General features: G+C 40.7%; 1 protein-coding gene across 1 annotated transcript in view; it reads right to left on the bottom strand.

Annotated features, from left to right (window-relative positions):
- Window positions 1-20,504, bottom strand: part of CACHD1 (cache domain containing 1) — a 192,937-nt gene that overhangs the window by 110,007 nt on the left and 62,426 nt on the right. Inside the window, exon 2 of the mRNA XM_006125035.4 lies at window positions 10,777-10,839. Coding sequence (XP_006125097.2) covers window positions 10,777-10,839 — 63 coding nt within the window. The remainder of the gene's footprint in view (window positions 1-10,776; window positions 10,840-20,504) is intronic.

Raw genomic sequence — 20,504 nt, 5'->3', positions numbered from 1 at the left:
TAAAGGCAGAGAAGTGTTCTCATGCTTGCTTTCTCTCTCTCTCTCTCTCTCTCACACACACACACACACACACACAATTATACTTTTGCAAAAAGATAAGAAAAATGGGGTTTGTTTCAGTGTGGAAGGAAGCATTAAGAAAAGGTAAGTATAACAAAAGGCGATCTTATTGGAAAGCTTAGGGGTGGAAATGAAATATTACAATAGGCCCAGAAAAGTAACAAAAGGGAAATCAGTCAGGGAATCAGCTCAACAATTTAGATGTCTATGTACAGTGCAAGGAACGGGGAATAAATAGGAAGAACTCAAAGTTTTAGAACATAGGCTAAATTATTGTTTAACAGGCATCACAGAAATTTGGGGTAAACCTCATGACTAGAATATTGGTATGGAGGGTTTTGTATGTTCAGTATGAACAAGCAAGATTAAAAAAAGGGAGGAGGTGTGGCACTATAACATCAAGAATATATACACTTGTTCTGATGTCCAGATGGTTGTTGAATTTAGTGTGTGAATGGTGTTGTTGGCCTGTGATGTACAAGAGATCTAGTGAGATGATCTAATGTTGTCTTTTACCCTTCTGATTCCTAACGCAGGCAATAAAACCTCACCCACACATTTCTGCGCCAAGCTTACAACTTCTAGCTAAGCTCCAGCACATCTTTTAAGAAAGATATCTAGTCTTGATTGAAATGCTCCATATGATGAAAAACCCTTTATTTCATGTATCATTAGTGTGATAGCAAAGCAGCTCTTTGATATTTATTAAATGCCAACAACATATTTTGTAACATGCATCAGGTATCTCCCCTAAGGAAGGGGACTGCTATGTAGAACTGGTGTCTGTAAAAAGGTGTCGATTCTAACATTGGGTGGAGAAGGGGAAAAAACACTGGAACAGACACTATGGTGTAATTTTCCATCGCTTAAATCAGCAGTGGGAAATAACTAGCTCGCAGGCTGCAGGTGGTTCACCAAGATTATCCCTGGCGGGCTTCCAGCAAATTATTTACCTGCACCTCTGCAGGTATGGCCACTTGAAGCTCCTGTTCGCCACAGATCACCATCCCTGGCTAATGAGAGCTGCAAGAAGCAGCATGGACCAGGGCACCACTTCCGATACCTCCCATTGGCCAGGAACAGCGATCTATGGCCAAAGGGAGCTTCAAGCAGCCGTATCTGCGGAGGTGAAGATAAATAAAGCACTGGTGGCCAGCCAGGGGCTAACCTTGGCAAACCACGGCCCACTTATTGCCAACCTCTGGCTTAGATAGTTACACTATAAAATTCACTTGGAAAAGGAAAAGGTAATGAAGTTGTGAAGTATCCAAGAATTTTGAAAGGAGAGCCCTGAGTGAATTATCTGGCAGGTGGCCAAGGGAAGAAGCAAAGAAAGGCTGGACCTGGGGCAGCTTTAGAGGAGTTACAGTATATATTTCAACAGGCTAGCTGCAAGCCTCCTGGGTATCTAAAGAGTTATAAAACCAAATAGCTGCAGGGAAAGTGAGTACACTGAAGACTATTAGAGATGAAGAACACTCCGATGTAGGGGCCAGAACTGCTGGCCTTCAGTCTGAATATGGAACAAGAACCCCAGCTACAAAGGAATCCATAATCTGAAAGTTCAATGAAGGAGGCTTCAACAGCCCATTTCCTAGCATTTTTATACTGTGTGCATGTGTTGTTTTGTTCCCTTTGTTCCCCGACAAGCCAACTTGGCCTGGAAACTGGACACCTGATCCGTAAGACTAATTTTCCCAAGGTCTATGAGCTTCAGTCAGTGTCTAATTTACTTTGGTTGGGTCATGCATGATTTAATCCTTTACTGAGATTTTTAGAACAAAGTTTTATGTTCTGCATTCTTACACAGCAAATGAGTTTGGAATGCAATATGGAAAGCCAAGCACAAACATACTGATTTCTTTTAAAAGAGGTGTGAAGTCAAATTTTGGATGGTAGCAGGAAAATACATCAACTTCAATTATTAGCTGTTGTGAAAAAAGTTCCCATGTTTGGATTCAAACTAGAAAAATAGGGTATTTGCTTCAACCATAACAATTTTATTATATTCCTCAGAAGCTATGCTGTATCTGTATCTTGCCGAACTGTATCTGATCTCTTTCCTTAACTCTCTCTTGGATTTAGAAAAGCTACTCTTGCCCTATCTGATGACAGGTTGGACTGCAAAGAGAAGATCTAGGAAAAGTCTGCTATCTCTAAAATGTTATGTATCCTATGGAACCATGCTAATACCTTCCCTAGAGCTTAGTACTACAGTAAGTCTGACATGATGGCTTGTTTATACAACAGTAACACACTTCCTGCCCTTTCTCACAAGCAGACTGATACAAGTAGCATGTAAAATTGCTAAGTGCTCCTTCCATAATATGCACCAAAGGGGATGCCCATGTCAGTTATCCTCTGCAGCCAAGTGCTAGAAAATCCTATAGATGAGCTTGTGTATCTTTTCATATGGTCCTGCTTATTTAACAGCATCTCATACTGAATACATTTATACAATGGAGGGAAAAGCACAAAGACTGCCTTCAATTTTGCAGGTTCTGCGTTTCATTAACAATCTTAACTGCATGTTCCATAAAATTCCTTGCTCTGACCCAGCTGTGACAGCAGAATCAACAGTAGTGCATAAGCTAGCTCAGTGTTTCTCAACCTTTTTTTATAAAGTACCTTTTTAAAAACAAAATTATAAGTACCCCCAGTACCTACAGTTTTCAGACACAATTTTTTTCCTACCATTGCAACACATTTGTTTAAACAACTTAATCACTGTTGGGTGGGAGATGAAACTTTTGGGTGTAAAAAGTACAAAAGGAATAAAGTGCCGTAAAACTTAAAACAAAAATTCAGTTTTCTCCAAATTTCAGTTGTGTTGATGTACCCCTCAGACTTCTCTCAAGTACTCCTACAGGTACTCTGGTTGAGAAACACTGAGCTAGCCCATCTCACTCTCCTACCCTGCTGGGCATCACTATCTACAGGAACAGCAGAGACAAAGTACCATTCCCTTTGCCAAGGCATCTGGGGCACAAGAGAGTGACAAACAAGCATTTGTTTGCAATTCAGTCTTTAACACCCTCCCCCTCCCACTAACTTTCCCCCAGCTGTAACAGGGAGTGAAAGGAGCGGAGGCGGCTGGGGAGGAAAAGCCAGGAACTCTGTGTTAAGCAGCTTAAGTTTAGTTTGATGGCAAGGCATCTAGAAGGAGAGGCCTGAGCAACAGAGGCGGAATGGATGGAGACAGATCAGGAGAGACAAAGCAGATTTATAAATGGTCAGGGCCAATGTTCCTACTAAGGAACAAAAAATTCTTTCCTCATGCAATCCTCTGGAGAGCCACGCAGAGGTACTCACGTGACAGGTGGCTGCTCCAGTGGGCGAGTCCAGCTGAGATGGCGTGGTGAGGGAACCGCTGAGGCGGGGGGCTGGGACCTGCCATGCCTGCGTGGCAGGGAAAAGGGGAAAGGCCTGTTCTGTCAGCTTGGGCTGGGTATGGGACCTACCTCATGTGGAGGTGTCTTGCTCTAGCAGCTGGGAATAGGAACTGCTGCATGGCACAGGGCAGGAGAGGGAGTCTGCTTTGGCAGACAGGAATGCATGTGTATGTTAATAAACTGGGTGCCACAGTGAAACTAGCACACATGAAATCAATATTGGTGCACAAGCCAAAACTCACTCTGCACATGGTTGGAAAATCTTAGAAGGAACATTGGTCATGGTAGAAATGGAAGTTGAAGTCATGTGATCAGAAGAAATCACCTAAAATTAAGATGTAGCAGGAAAAGAAGAGAGGGCCTAGGACAGGAATTTGTGGGAAACTCAGAGACATGGGACGAAAGGAGAACCTAGGCTATAGAGAAGCCATATTGCTAACCTCATTGTGTTCAATAAAAATACAATAATCCTCTCTTTGACTTCACTTTCCCTCAATAAAAATAAAAAAATCACAAACAAAGCACAAACCAACAACACCATCAAAACTCACACAAGAAGCTGTGAAGGAAGAATAATGGAGAGAGATTATTTCTAACTTTAAACAGGATGTGATCAGATACTGCAATCAGAAGGGTTCACACAAATACACAGACTAGATGGATCCATTAAAGGAGGCACTAAGCTAATTAAAGTGAAGTATGTAAGAGAGGACAGTGGCACAAAAGACAAAAGGGACAAGTTGCCATGAAAAAGAGTGTGGTCAACACCATCAAAAGCAGCAGCAAAATCAAGGAGCAGACCACCTAGCCAGATTTCTGGGTCTTGAAGTCATTAAACCCTTGGTGAGTATTATTAGTGACATGGAGAGAACAGAAGCAGGACAGAGCTGAGGGAGACAAATTTGAGGCATCTATTATAAACATTTTGGTCAAGGAGTTTTAAGTTTAAAAAAAAAAAAAAAAGAGATTAAGCCACCGCTACAGAGGAAGGTAGGTTTGAAAGTGGGCTTGTTGAGAATGAGGAGAGTGTATGGGGGCAATATAGGTACGTTCAAAGTTCAGATGCTATTACTATATCCTCTACTCTTTCTTCAATTCACTAGTGTCAAGCTATTAAATTCTTGGGCCAACACATCTTAAATTGGTCAAAACTTCACTCAATAAAAACTGTATCATTATGAACTTTGACTTTGGATTCTAGACTCACATTCTCTGTACCATCAGGAACCCTGATGTCTGATAATCTTGAACAGATGTGCTTCTTTCTCATCTGCAAATCTATCTATTCTCTCCAGAATATTGTCTATGTCACATGCGACTCAAATCATCCATTGGAAGAAACTCTTATTCTTACCTTACCTCTCAGTCTAATGACTATAATATTAGAACTTGTCTTAATGCATATAACTCAGTTACAATTCAATTTCTTTTTACAGGGAAGTCACTGATGCCATTCCCCTCAATTATGGAGGCATATATTTACTGTCTCCTCAACATGGAAAATGTTATATTTCACTAGTAGAAAAATGAGTGAGAACTTAATAGCTTGATTGTAACAGACCATGAATCTCAGTGACGACTGAACAAAAAGAGCTATCAGCTATGGCCTGTAGCTTTCTCCATTGCTTTGTGTGAGCTCAGACATTCTATCTTTCAGAGTGACACTCACAGTGACATTCCTGGAATCCTACTGTATAGATTATTCTTAAGAAATAGACAGCTCTAGATTCTCAGGTTACAAAATGTCCAAAATTTAAACTTAAAATCACTCTTTGTGGGGAACGAAGGCAGATGACTGTTAATCATTGGCCCTTAAGGCCAACAGCTGTAGTTTTCCCTCAGTTTACTTACATGCCATTATTTACATGGTGTTCTTTGTTTTCTTTTAAAATAAAAATTGAGTGGCCTTCCAAAAAAGTTCCCACTTGACGAAAACCTATAAATCATTGCTTTCAGCCACCAGTTTTTAAGAAAATGTTAATGAATGACACATACATACACAAAAGGAGTGCGTGATAGGAGACTTAATTTGCTTACATTTTATTGCATTTGTTCAAGATGCTCAATTGGATGTATTACTCTCTTACTCATAAAACTCCAGTTGTACTCGTGATTCATTAGGCTTAAAAGACCAAGTTATTAATAAAAGAGAACTGCTCAATTATTCTTCTATCCACTTCAATATTGAGCTTTTAAAGCATAGTAATTATACTCTATAGGGGCCTCATTTTTCTTCTGTGACAGTTAAATACTCATCACACTACTTACAATGTTTAGACATTTATTTGTATCTACTTAGAATTAATGTGTGCATCTGTGGCTGGGGTTTAAACTAGTATCTTTTTTCCCCCTCAAGTAAAAAAAAGTGTAGTGAAGGCTTCAACAAAGTAGACCTAATTCAGTTTCTGAATTTCCCAAGCACACTTTTTACTTTCAAAAGCCATCTGATGTATGTAATTTAGCCTGTGTGACTTTTATATGGTGTGCAGACCACCCAGAAATGGCAGTGAAAAATATTATTCTTCAACTTGAAATTAAAGCCAGTGAGCCCTTCTTTACCAAAGTCAAGAGGATTTAGGGCCTGAAACTTCAACTTACCATAACAATTGCTCCATTTTGGACATTTTGCACACAAGCATACCCATTTGTGCATGCCCATACAGAAACAAAGTTCTTTACAATGAACTACACAATATGCCACATTCTTTCTAATACCATATACGGTATGGCATAGATTTTTCAAGACAACTAATGATTTTTGGTTGATTCCATTTTTGAATGCCCAGTCTGAAGACAGCTAATGGCCCATACTTAGCAGGCGTGCGTGAGCACTTCCTGAAAAAAACGAAAAAAAAAAACAAGTCCCTTTTAAAGTGTCTCAAATTGGATATCCAAAAACGAATGCAATCAAAGTCACGTCTTACTTTTCAAAACCTTGGCCCACATAAGTAACTTTTCTAATTTTTTTCTTCATTCTAATTGGCTGAAACAAAACAGCATCATGTGGCTTTTCAGGACAACTGCCTCCCCCTTCTACAATCACAAAAAGAGACACAAAAAAACAGATCTTCCACAGACACAGTTTTCTAAAAGACAAATAGGGTTGCCAGGTGTCCGGTACTGAACTGGACAGCCTGGTATTTTTGCGTTTGGTCTAACAAAAAAATTCAGAAAATGTCCAATATTTTCTGGTTTTCCTGGGCCCTGGCTCAGCGTCCTATGGAAGACCACTTGGGACATGCAGTCAGCCCCGTGCTGACTCCCCAACAAATTGTTTCTGGGAGTGGGGTTTGGTTTTTTTTGGTTCAGTATTTTTTGGGAAACCATCTGGCAACCCTAAAGACAAATGACCAAAATATCCCATTTTTTGAAGATATTTCAACTTATGCTAGGTTACGAAGCTCCTTCTTCACCACATTACACCATGCTAAATATTGGTTATGTTTAACCAGTTAATTGATTAAACAGGGACATGCGGCAGGGGAAGTTTCCACCTGGCCTGGAGCACCTCCCCACTCCATTCACTATGGCTGGGCTGGAGTGAAGGGGTGGAAGCAGCAGCTGGGGGGAGGTGGCAGTGCAGACTGGGAGTAGGTAGTCTCGTGGGGGGATAGCTGCGGGGGTAGGCGGCACCCCATCCTCCCACTGACACTTCCGCCCTGCACAAGCCTACTCACTCCCAACCCACATGCAGCCCTCTTCCCCCTACTGCTAATTACACACTCCCTCCGCATGCGAGGCTGCCGTCTTCCAGCCCGCTCAGGCTGGGAGCCAGGCAGCCCTCCACCCATGTCAGAGCATGGGCTGAGGAGTGCTGCTAGGTAAAAGCTAACCGATAAACATCACTCAGGAAAAATACATCCCTAGGCAGTACAGAACTGAACAAAGGAATTAGAAGGCCTTTCTATCACATTTTGCCCTTCTTGCTCACATTATGGGCTCGTCTACACTGGCCCCTTTTCCGAAAGGGGCATGTTAATTTCACAGGTTGTAATAGGGAAATCCGCGGGGGATTTAAATATCCCCCGCGGCATTTAAATAAAAATGTCCGCCGCTTTTTTCCGGCTTTTAGAAAAGCCGGAAAAGAGCGTCTACACTGGCCCCGATCCTCCGGAAAAAGCGCCCTTTTCCGGAGGATCTTATTCCTACTTCAAAGGAATACTTCGAAGTAGGAATAAGATCCTCCGGAAAAGGGCGCTTTTTCCGGAGGATCGGGGCCAGTGTAGACGCTCTTTTCGGGCTTTTCTAAAAGCCGGAAAAAAGCGGCGGACATTTTTATTTAAATGCCGCGGGGGATATTTAAATCCCCCGCGGATTTCCCTATTACAACCTGTGAAATTAACATGCCCCTTTCGGAAAAGGGGCCAGTGTAGACGTAGCCTATAAGTACAAAGGAACTGATTCCATAGCTGGATTGAAGGGCAGGAAGTTTACATACACATTTAATGCATAAATGTCTCGGGGTAGTCATATTAGTCTATAACTATAAAAACAACTTTTAAAAACAATGAGCAGTTCTGCAGCACTTTAGAGACTAACAAAAAAAATATAGATATAGTATCATGAGTTTTCGTGGGCAAAATCCATTTCTTCAGATGAGATGATCTTGAGTTATGTTTATTGCATAGAGTGGACTACACAAAATATTGAGGCAAACTGCTTAGCAGGATACATTAAGAAAATTAAATATTCATATAAACAACATCATCTACAATTCTGGATGCAACCCAACCTTGAACTCATACTAAGAAAAAAACTTCTCCCACAGAGCATATGGCATTGCATGATATGCCTTGCTGGGTTTATCCACCATCTTCTGCAGCGTGTAGTATTGGCAACTGTCAGAGACAGGATAATATACTAGAATCTCAAATGGCTATTTCTATTAACAGTGTTATCATATTAGTCAATATAACTTTACCAATCTGCATGTATTCACAAGCAGCACCAAGATGAAAAGTAACATTTCCTTTTTACCAGTCTTTCAGTTTTCATAAACTATGGCAGTATTACTTACACTTGGGATGATCTTTAATAAATTATTTCTTTTATCCAGTAAGTATACTTTTATACTGGGTCACTAAATCATATTATCATAAAAAGGCATGAAAGTCAAGTTCTGATATATTAAGCATCTTAACTTCAACTCCTGCACTGAGTAACATTCCCAAACCAAAAATTTTTTGAAATGGTACCAAAAATTGCAATAATTTTTCTTATTCCATTTTCACATATTAACTCAACTTCAAGAATGACCACAGCCATTTCCAAATTACTGTATTTCCTTTGAACTAGAGAAAATTGAAGAAATTGAGCTCCAAACGGCCCAAAGTTTAAGTGTATATCTGAAACCAGAGTTTAATTCAAGCACAACTCAATTTCAACTTTTTGACCTGGAAAGCAATTTGTGTCTGATAATTTCTTCAATTTAGTTAATGTTACTTGGAGAGTTCATTTACTTATCTGGACATCTGATTTAAAAGCATATGCTGATGCAAAGTTGTAAAATGCTCTTGAAAGAGTACAACTATCCAGCCACCAAATTAAAAATTACTTACATGTTTTGAATGCAATTCATTTTCCCCCAGGGAAAGCTCTGCTCTGAGGCAGTTTTGTTTTACTGAATGTTAATATAGGTTTGATGGAGTCTAAGGAGGTCATGTTACTTGCACAAGGTCACATAATTGAGTTAGTGGCTTAAGTGGGAATCAAAAGCCAGTTTTTCTTCTAAGCCTTAGATCAGCTACATAAAACAAAGTTTGCACTTCTATCAAAATTGATCACTTTTAGCATAAAACAGAGTTATGAGAATAAGCAAGTTGAAAGTAAAATTAGAAGCTTAGGTTTATCTTTTTCATTCAATCTTTATATTGATCCTTTAACCTTTATATTTACTCAAGCATAACTTTTGTTTCATGCACTAAAGTGGATTAAAACAGAAATACAGTGAACCCTTGCCGTTCGCGGTGGATGCATTCCTGGCACCACCGTGAACGGTGAAATCCATGAATACTGAGGGCAGTGGCTCCCAGCCACTGCGGTGAGTTCCCTGTGGCTCCCGACCACAGCTGTAAGCTCCCTGCGGTTCCTGGCCACAGCGGTGAGCGTGTATGGGGGGCGGGGGCCCTGACCACTGCTGCTGCCTGGCAACAGCCCCCCTCCGCCCCTGAGGCCACATCCTCACACCAGGTCTCCTGTAACTAGTGTGGGGTTCTACTATTACCTAATATTAAACTCAAGTTTTTATTTTTTTAACTTAAATATGTGTTGAATTTTCAAATCTATTATTTTAAATAAACAGACAAAAGTTTGAGTGATGCAAATCAGATGTAATAAACTAATCATATACAGGCAGTCCCCGAGTTACACGGATCCGACTTATGTCGGATCCGCAGTTACGAACGGGGCTTTTCTCGCCCCGGAGGACTGGAGCGGCGGGACGCCCAGATGCGCTGCAGTCCCGCCACCCCCGTCCTCCGGGGCGAGAAAAGCTGCTCCATGTCTCCCTGGTGAGCAGGGAGACGCGGAGCAAAGCTGCGGAGCACACCCGCAGCGGGACAGCCCGGGCACACCTGGGCTGTCCCGCTGCGGGCATGCTCCAAGGCTTTGCTCCCAGTCTCCCTGCAGAGTTGCTCTGCCCCGGGCTTCCTGGAATCAGCTGCTGATCAGTTTCAGCAGCAGCTGACTTGGGGACGCCTGGGTTTCTTAAGTTGAATCCGTATGTAAGTCAGAACTGGCGTCCAGATTCAGCCGCTGTTGAAACTAATCAGTTTCAGCAGCGGCTGATGCCAGTTCCGACTTACATACAGATTCAACTTAAGAACAAACCTACAGTCCCTATCTTGTACGTAACCCGGGGACTGCCTGTATCTGCACATTAAATAGGTAAGCTTCAATATTAAATTTGAAAGCTCACACATACAAAACACTGCATATACAATGCTAATGTGTTAGTGATCACTGAACATGCATTTAAAGTGAAGATTATTTAAAGGGCACAGTCAACTTGAAATCTAATTAATGTTTTAAAGAAAAGCAGCATCAGTATTATACCTGTTTCCAACTCATGCCTATACTAGACTTGTTTTTCTTGCTGAGTGAAAGACCCATACAAACAGAAATAAATTGCCTTATTATTCATGGGAAATTGTACCCAAAGGGGTACAAAATAAAAACTTTTCATTCTGATTTCATATGTAAGAATAGTCAATAAAATAAATACAGACAAAACTGTGATACTTAGGTTGACTGTGTCACTTTAAAAACCCAACACTTTCACCTAATAGGTGACCAGGGGTTTTTAGTTATTCCATTGTTTCCTTACCTGTTGAACTTCACTTTCTCCATTTGAGATTTTTTCAGTATACACAAAGGAGTTGAATATCCGCTGTAATAAAATAAGAAATGGTGCTTAGGGGACAATTGACATAATACTGATTTAAAGTATTATTGAAGGGAAAAAACAAAAAACAATAAACATGTTAGGAAAAGGCAGATTTCAAGGAAAGGGCACATTTCATGGTATGAGCCATTTAAAAAGTTTTTAATGCTGGCAACTTTAGCTACAAAAAACCACGTTTATGCAAGCAAAATATATGTGTCTATAAATAATGTTTACCTTTTTAAAAGAAAACTACAGGATGTTATTTGTAGATCCTCTGTCATTTTATCCAACCGGTATAATTTAAAATAGCTATGCTTCATATTTAAAACGTTACCTCTGAATACTATAATTGTTTACAGATACTAAACATTTAACATAATAACACTCTTTCAAAAGTTATTCTTTTCATGTTCTCCAAGCTTTAATTCATTTCTGATCCTGCAGTTTTTGGGTTTTACCAGTATGCAGAAGCCTATGGGCTATAGATTATAAGGTGGGTCTCTGTGTTTGCATGATACAAGAATAAGATCTGATTTTGTATGCAAAAAATCCTTAAATCTGCTTACTATGAAGTTAGGGCTCATCTAGACTACCTCCCTCTGTCGAAAAAGGGATGTAAGTGATCCCGATCAAAAGTGCAAATGAAGTGAGGATTTAAATATCGCATGCTTCATTTGCATATTTGCGTCTGATCGCTGTTTCGAAAAAGGGTATTTCAAAAGTGAAACTGCAATCTAGATGCGGTTCTTTAGGGGGGGGGAAATGTTTTCGAAAGAACCTGTACTCCTCATCTATGCATCTACTTCCAATGATGATAGGTATTTATAAAAGTGTCTTTGGGGATGATATTCCCAAAGTTTTCGAGAAGATTCCGGTAGTGAGGCAGAGTTGGCCTCATTCTGACCCAGGAGGAGAAGCCCACCCCAGTGGACTCTGGTAGACAGAACTAGAGGGGTGGGGCTAGAAGTATAAAGGCTGGAGCTGAGAGCTCAGCTGAGCCCCAGCTGCGGAAGGAGTCAGAAGTATTCCCTGTGCTCCTGGGTGGGAGGCTAGCACGCACCTCCAGGAAAAGGAAGACTGGCCAGGACCACCAGGACTGATGATGATCCCAGACCCAGAGCCACTGGAAGTCCTGCCAGAGACTTTGTACCCTGCAGACCCAGAAGAGCTAGTACTAAGCCAGGTATGTCATCGTGGGGAATTGGGAGGTAACCCAGGGATAGCCAACCCTGACCTAGCTGAAGAAATGGAACTGAACCAAATCAGCATGTTGGGGTTAAGATCCCCGCTGGCCCAATGGTAGCCAGGTTGGCCACTATTACGGCCCTGGGCTGGGACTCAATGGAGCAGGTGGGCCTGCACCTCTGCTGCCAGCCTAATCCATGAGTGGCTGTCTCCCCGTTTTGGGGCAAAATACCTGCGCATATTGGCTCTCCACCAGAGCTAGGAGCTGCTGCTCAGCCTAAACCTAAGGCTGAATACCTGAACCCTTTGCTGCCCCGCCCTGAATTAGGGCCTGGGTATATTGACCGTTGCTCAGCCTGAGTATAGGCCTCTGCTCGTTGCCCCACCCTGAACAAGGACCTGGGGATACTAACTGTTTGCTTGGTCTAAACACAGGACTGGAGTCCCTGAACAGTTTGCTACCCTACCCTGAGTCAGGGCCAGACTGTATATAGTCTGCTGCTCAGCCCAAGTACCTGGACTCGTTGTTGCCCACCCTGAAGCAGGGCCTGGACCTGACTGTTAACTTGTTCTGCTTGCTTGCAGGGAGGGGGTCATGGCTCTGACCTGCGCCAGTACACTTCCCCACTTCAAACAGCAAATTGAACATGGAATGACACCTATCAATACACTCAGTAGACCATTCAGGATCAAAGTCCAACTATTTCTGATGAAGCACATGTTAATACATTTAGTTGCCCACAGGCGTCACCTTCTCTCGTGAATATAACTATGGGAATGGATTTTAGTTTTAATGGGGAAAATAGTATAGACTGTCCATTTCTTTGCTCCACCCCAAATTTGCTCTATTATAACATGAATTCCTGGTATATTAGATTTATCATATGCTCAGGAGAGAGGAAATTTTAAAATAATTTAAAATATTTGCAATACATCGCTGGCATATAGTAGGTTTCACTCAGATACTTCAGGGAGCTTTGCAGGAAAAAAGAGGCCACACAGATGCATCACAGATGCAACTTGTTGATTTGTATTGAAGAAACAACACAGAGAAAAATCTGTTTGAAATGGAAAGAGTGTGAATTGTTGAATAAATATAACTTCAAACTTTTAAGAAGACTAAATACTTGACTTTTTTTTAAAAGCACACAGTTTAAAAAGCTAGGTTTAAAAAAATAACGAAGGCCATAAAAATTATTAAAGTGATTAGTTTTTCATATCCTTTATTAAGAATCCTCTCCTGATGCTGCAATACAGTATGTAGCCATTTTGCTCCTTATTGAAAGCTCATCTCAGATTGAAACTTTTGCTTCTTCACCAGTCCAAACATTTTACTTATAAGAAAAAAGGCAAACAATTGCCACCACAATCTGAAGTTAAGTTACCACAGAAACTGATGGCCCAGACGGCATATTAACAATGCAGCCTCTCTATCATTTACCAGAACCTCAATACATTACACAGGGAAGAGAGTGAACCATTGAGGGATTGCATTTTAGACTTCAAAGACACTAAAATGTCATTGACACAAAAGAAAAAAAACAAGAGGGAGAAATCCTAACTCTACTGAAGTCAATGGGAGTTTGGCCATTGATTTAAACAGGGTTAAGATCTCACCCAGAGAGTGGACTGCGAATACATCAACATAGAGCCAAATGGATGGAAATGCAGCAGCAAGAATACAAGTTTGTCCTACTTGGCTACATATTATTGTGATACTCTGTGGTCAGAGGCCTTCTACATATAGGACAGGAAATTGATGGAACGCTTTCACATCTACAAGAATCCAGAAAATCTGAAACGGATTCCTCAGACCTCCAGTTCAGATCTTCCAAGTTTTAACAATATACGCCAGAATTATTTGGGACTACACAAGGAGTTTAACATTAAATTACATTAAATTTAATTTAATAGAAGATGTTCAACAATTGTAAGAGTTTTCCTGGTGAACATTTAGCCTATTTGCATTTAGGCAGAACGTACACATATAAAGCCAGGAGAGGCACTCTGGAAAATCTCGGCTTATGATTGTCACTTTCCCTTATCCCTTTTCCTCTTGAGGACTTAAGGAATTTGAGAAATTTGAACTCTTATTTGAGAGCAGCATTTGGAAAGGCAGCAGTAAACCTCCTCAGTTCATTAGTTCCATGGAGGCTAGAAGGATAAAATGGCAACATGCAACTACTCTTAAAACATACATGTAGAATTCCTCAAGTACTTAAACTACAGATATGGCTTTTTCCTTTAGCTGATAATATAATTTAACATCCTATAACTATCCATTAAAGAGTATCATTTAGATGCAAAATGTTTTAAATTAGTTGATTTTTCTCCCTATTTAGCATTTAATCTCAAGATTTCAAAAGAAACAAGGAAACACTCTGTCAGCTAGCAAGAATGAGGCTTTCTGTCCTTAAAACAAAACTGACCCTTCCCCTATACTATATTTATAAACTATAAAAATAATGAAAGCATATTATTATGAACAGTTAAAAATCATTGCTAGTAGTAATTAATTTAGCCACTAGAATAATTTTTTTTCTTTAAAATATTATTTTTGGGCATAGAATTTTCTCAGTTTTATTAAAACTATACAAGAAAAGTGAAAACCTGGTAGCCAAACTGCAATTTTCAATTACTCAAACCAGAAATCCACACTAAATTGCGATCGTGACAGTCGGAGAAAGGGATAAATCACAGAGCAAGGTAAGGTTCCCCAGATGAATTGCTCTTTTACTCTCCAAGCAATTCTATTACTAATGTATCTGTCCCTTATTCAATACATCTACTCAGAATTTTCAATTAGAGCAAAAATTATTTCCCTCTCCATATCAGAAAATGGAAAAGTTACAAAAAAATTAAATAACTAAAAATCCTCAGTTTTCTCATTTTTATTAAAACTAGAAAGTAAGAAATCTATTCGCCAATCTGCAATTTTGAACAATGAATCCAAACCAGTAATCTGCACTAAAGACTGTAGAAAAGAATAAATCAGAGCAATTCACAGATAAGGTCCCCTGATACATGCACCTTTTATTGTTATTTAACCAGCGTGCAAAGCACATGTGAACGTTTACATACTGTGTAATTTAATTTCTAAACTGTCAGCTTCCAAAAGAAGTTAAAAGACTCCACAGACTCAGAGATAAGTTTAAATCCCAGAAACTTAGTTAAAAGCGCTAAATATTTAAGAAAGCATTCTCTGTGAAGTTTGCACAATGTAGGAGTATCTTTACTTTATTCTCCTCACCCCTTGCTGTTTAATTGAGTCTGCTTAACAGATGGCAGCAGAATCCTAGCTCACTTGAACAGAAACAATTTCACAAGTGTTTAATGAGATAGTCAGAACAACACTGTAGGAACATAGGAATTGCCATGCTAGGTCAAACTCAAGGTCCATATAAAAGGTGCCAGCACAAGATGCCTCTGACAAAGGTAAAAATAACCCTACAGTTGGCAGATGTGGGGTTATCTGTGCCCCTTCCCCAAAGGTCTCATTCTAATTCTAATAGCTGAGATCATTTTAAACCCTGAAACATGAGGTTTCATTTCCCTTCCAGTACTTTTTTTTGCATCAATTATCACTTTGGATATTGTGTGGTTATCCAGTTCTCTAAATCTTGATAAGCTACGGGACAAAGGATTTCCTTTTCTCAGTTTTAAATGTGCACTTTCAATTTCACATGCCCTTGTTTTTGTGTTACATAAAATGGAGAGTAGAAGCTCCCTATCTACCTGTTCTACAGCATTCATTATGTTAGATATTTTTATTGCATCCTCACGTAACCATCTTCTTTCTAAAGTGCACAATCCCATTCTTTTCTGTCTCTTCATAAGAATGTTTTTTCATTCCCTAATCAGTCTTCTCATCCTTCGCTGATCACTCTCTAATTCCACCTAGTCTCAGGCAGGGTTCAAATCATGCCGCAACACTCCGAACACCATTCAGGCATTATTATTTTTAGCATTCTTACGAGGGACCGTGCCACAAGAATGTTCCAACACTTCCCTTTTTAAGGACTTGGTCACTTGACTTACGGGAAAATTATGAAGACTCATCAATAAGTTTTGAACAATGGCCATACATAACTATTATTAAAAGTCACACAAGACCATTCTAGGTTTTTAGGACACACACAAACATGCATACATATGAAAGTCTGGAAAGTTAGAGATAAGTTTTCACAAACACCCTTGTAGAAGCTGTAGAAACCATTTTCATGTTTAGCTAGAAGCCATCTTGTATATCAGAAACCATTTCAGCTTTTCTCTCAAGCACGTAGACCAGAGTGAACTTTCTGTCACCCCGTGAGAAGAGGCCTACAGGATGGGCTATTGGTATGTGTTAATTGGGCTGGTTGGGACAGGAGATGTACTCCCTCGCACCTGTCCGCCATCTTGTTGATAAGGTTTGGTTTTTCCAAATTTAATTGAGGATTTCTGTAATTGGATGCCCTGACGTCAGACTGTTTGGCTAAGGGTATAAAGATACTAGGATTGATTGTATTAGCAGCCTTACTGGGTCTGGCTCTGCTGTGACCACGTTTGGCTCATGCTGTGCTTTATTAATTAATAAAGCTGTTTGTTAGCTGCCTAAACACAGAGGAGCGTGCTTTTGCTTCGACACCCTTAATTAATCTCCTTATATATACTTGAATATCTTAATTTTATATTGGACAGATCTTGCACCTGCCACTCAGTGTATCTTTCATATTTCCAATGTTATAGACTCTGCAGCCAAAAACATCCTCATGACCATCTAGTCTGATCTCTTATATAAAACACTGATAACAGAACGTCTCCAAAATAATTCCTTGAGACAATCACTTACAATCTTGATTTAAAAATTACCAGTGATGGAGCATCCACTACGACACTTGGTAAATTGTCCCAGTGGTTCGTTATGCTCTGGGTCAAAATTGCATGCTTTATTTCCAGTTTGAATTGAATAGCTTCAAATTTTAAACCACGGTTTCATGTTATTCCTTTCTCTGTTAGACTGAAGAGCCTCTTATTAAATGTCTGTTCCCTATGTAAATACCTATCAACCATAATCAAGTCACCCATAACTTTTTCTTTAAGGTTAAGCTAACTCAATTGAGCTCTTTAAATTTGTCATTAAAGGCACATTTCTAACCCTTGGCTCTTCTGTGAATCCAATCCAATTAATCAACATTCTTCTTTAATTGTCGGCACAAAAACTGGATACAGTATTCCAGCACTATAGAATCACAGAATACTAGTACTGAAAGAGACCTTGAGAGACCATCAAGTCCAGTCTCCTTCCCTCACGGCAGGACCAAGCACCATAGTTGCACAAATGCAAATACAGAAGCAAAACCAGTGTTTCTCAAAGTGGTCCGAGGACCCACTCAGAGAAAGCTGCTCCAGGGTCACTCCGGTTTGTTTACTTACTGGCTCCACAGCCACAGAGCCTTGCAGCTCTCATTTGCGGTGGTTCACCATTTGCAACTAAGAGGAGCTGCAGAAAGCAATGACCCCAGTCATGATGCTTCCCATGGCTCCCCTTGGCTGCTAATGGTGAACCGCAGCTAATGGGAGCTGTGAAGCTCCATGGCTGTGGACCTGGTAAGTAAACAAACCGGAGTGGCCTGATACCAAAACAAACTCTATTCTCACTCAAGATTTCCCTATTTATGCATCCCAGGATCACACTAGCTCCTTTTGGTTGCAGTTCCCATCAGGTCCAGACCTCCAGTTAACTGGTTACCGGGTAAGCAAGCTGGTAAGGCTAATGTTTAGTGGGTAATCGGTTAACCAGTTAACCTTTACATCCCTAATCCTATTAGGGATTAAGGGTGTTAAATTTTTTTTTCTGAATATTTTAGCGGTTACACATTTAAAAGCAGGGAGGCAGGGGGCACTGGTGCTCATGGGGAGCCAACTTAAAAGATCCCCAGGAACACTGGCTCCCACCTGCACACATTCCTCCCCCTCTGCTGCCTCTGAAACAGCCAGAACGCGCAGAAAGCAGGCTTAAAATCTGGCTTCACATGTGTACCAGCTCCCACCTGCCTCCCCACTCCTCACCTTGCTTCCACTGATACAGAGGCAGCAGCATGGGGGAGGTGGCAGTTGGCTTGGTGGGAGCCATTACGCACGAGGAGCTGGCTTCCCCTGTGTAGTAGTGATGGAAAAATTCCATTAAAAATGATAACTGGTTAAACTATACGTTTAACTGGTTAACTGGCCTGCTGCGTTGCACCGCAGGCGGGGGCCACTGGAGCAGCTCCCCGCCTGAGGCAAGGCAGGGTGGGCCCAGCCAGGCTGGAGCAGCCTCCCACTCACAGCTTGGAGGGAAGGGGCCTGGCCAGGCTGGAGCAGCCCTCCTGCCTGTGCCGCAAGTGGGAGCTGCTCCAGCCAGGCCCAGTGCCAATTAATCAGTTAACTGGGTAAACATGTCAGTAAGGCAATGCTTACCATGTAACAGGGTAACCCTTTACCCTCCTGGTGTGTACCGCTCCCGCTTGCCTTCTCCTGCCCCTCCACTGCCTCTGTGATACAGAGGCAACAAGGAGGAGGATGTGTGTAGGATTGACCGATGAGCCCAGGCTTATTGGTTACTTGTGTATACGGGTACACGCTAACATCCCTACCAGGGATGCGATAGTGTAAATTGTTATTCGATGAGCCTGGCCTCATCAGTTAACCTTCATGGTTACACACAGGCTTATCCTCATGCTGTTGCCTCTGTATCAGAGGCAGCGGCAGGCGGGGTAGGGACATGGAAACCAGTGCATGTGAGGACATGCAGGGAGCCAGCTTTAAAACAGGCTCCTGCGGAGCTGCCTTCCCCAGCGTGTAAAGATGTAACCACTGAGGCGCAGCCTGTTAGTCAAAGCCATCCACCATTTGCATATCAGTTTTGCTAACCAGAATTACACACAGCAGACTGGAACTGAATCCAGCTTTCAAGCTGGCTGCCATTTTTTCCACTGAAGATAAAAATACTGAAAGCCAAAGGCTGTCAGAAAAAAATTACATTTCAAACATTTGTGCAACATTGAGTGAATGGTAAATGAAGTGCAGCTGATTTAGCAGACCCGTTAAAAGACACATTTTTAAAGAATGTCCTCTTTTTTGTCTCTGTAAATGCTTTGTTTCCAATAACTGCTGCCTGTGCCATAGCAGTAAAACTTCCCACTAGCAGACCATAGTAGCTTGTCACTGCACTAGACTTTTCTGTGACAAATTTCTAACTATTGCTATTATGCATTCAGCTATAAGGGAGGGAATACTAGGGGTAGGCAAGCCTTCAAATGTCTGGTGCTATTTTAATCCTATCTGCAGAAGGGCTTCCCACTGATACCATTGGTGGAGCTACTCTTAGTAACTGTGGTGGGAAGTATTTGGGGGAAAACGCACAACACAAAAGGAAACCCTTATGGAAAACAAATCCCTAGGAGACAAATGCTTCAAAGTTATCTGCTATGTTTTCCAAACCAAATGGGATAACGGATCATTGTAAGGCCATTAAATCAGTTTATTCGAAATAAGGTATCATTATCTACATTGGCTTTTTCTTTCCCAGGACTGAGGATTACAGCATTACAGTTACTTTAGGCATGGACACAGTTTGTGGTTCAGTTACAATTATTAATTCACTTAAGGCCATGTCTTCACTATGCAGGAAGGTCAAATTCAGATACACAATTCCAGCTACATTAAATTACATAGCTGGAGTTGACATGCCTTAATTTGCATTTCCACATGGTCTCCATAGGAGGTCTCCATAGATCGTCTCACAAGGAGCAGCAGTACCGGCACTGACGGGGGGTGCCCTTTGAGTTTGATTTAGTGGGTCTTTACTTTGGATAAAATCTTGACCACCACTCTGACCTCCAATTGATGTCAATGGAAGTTTTGTCATTGACATAAATAGAGCCAGGATTTCACCTTGCCTTTTAACCAAAGATGGTGTAAAGTCAAGCCCCTTCACTTCCAATTTAAATAGATTTTTATTTAAAAAAACCCAGGTTTTACAAAAAGTATTATTTGTTTTATCTCTTTCACTCAACTCAACTCTTGTATCACTGAAATATAAAAACAACTTGTTTTATTAGGAAAACACAATACAATGTATGAGATATATGCATCACAATAATAGCTAGTCTGTGAACCTATGCAAACATGCCTGTTGATGTAAGGCTATGCATAAGTCTAGAAAATGCACAATAAATGAACAAACATGCCCAGAATTTCTGAAGTGCATGTGCATCTGAATGCACTATTGAATTTCATGCTTACCACGTAAACATTTCAAGCTGTTAGAAGAGAATGGGCCTTGGAAAAGACTCTTTAAAAAAACGGCTGTGAACCTCTGCTATGTAGGACTTTTGGAAATTACACTGAAGGACTTCACATAAGACAATGACTGTTTATCAATATTTTAAAATATTGGTCCCAGTTACTACACTTAAATATTTATATGCTAACAGTTCTAAATCTACAATAGTAAATAG

The sequence above is a fragment of the Pelodiscus sinensis genome, chromosome 9 (genome assembly GCF_049634645.1).
Source record: "Pelodiscus sinensis isolate JC-2024 chromosome 9, ASM4963464v1, whole genome shotgun sequence".
Classification (NCBI taxonomy): Eukaryota; Metazoa; Chordata; order Testudines; family Trionychidae; genus Pelodiscus; species Pelodiscus sinensis.
This window is presented reverse-complemented; position numbering and strand designations above follow the sequence as displayed.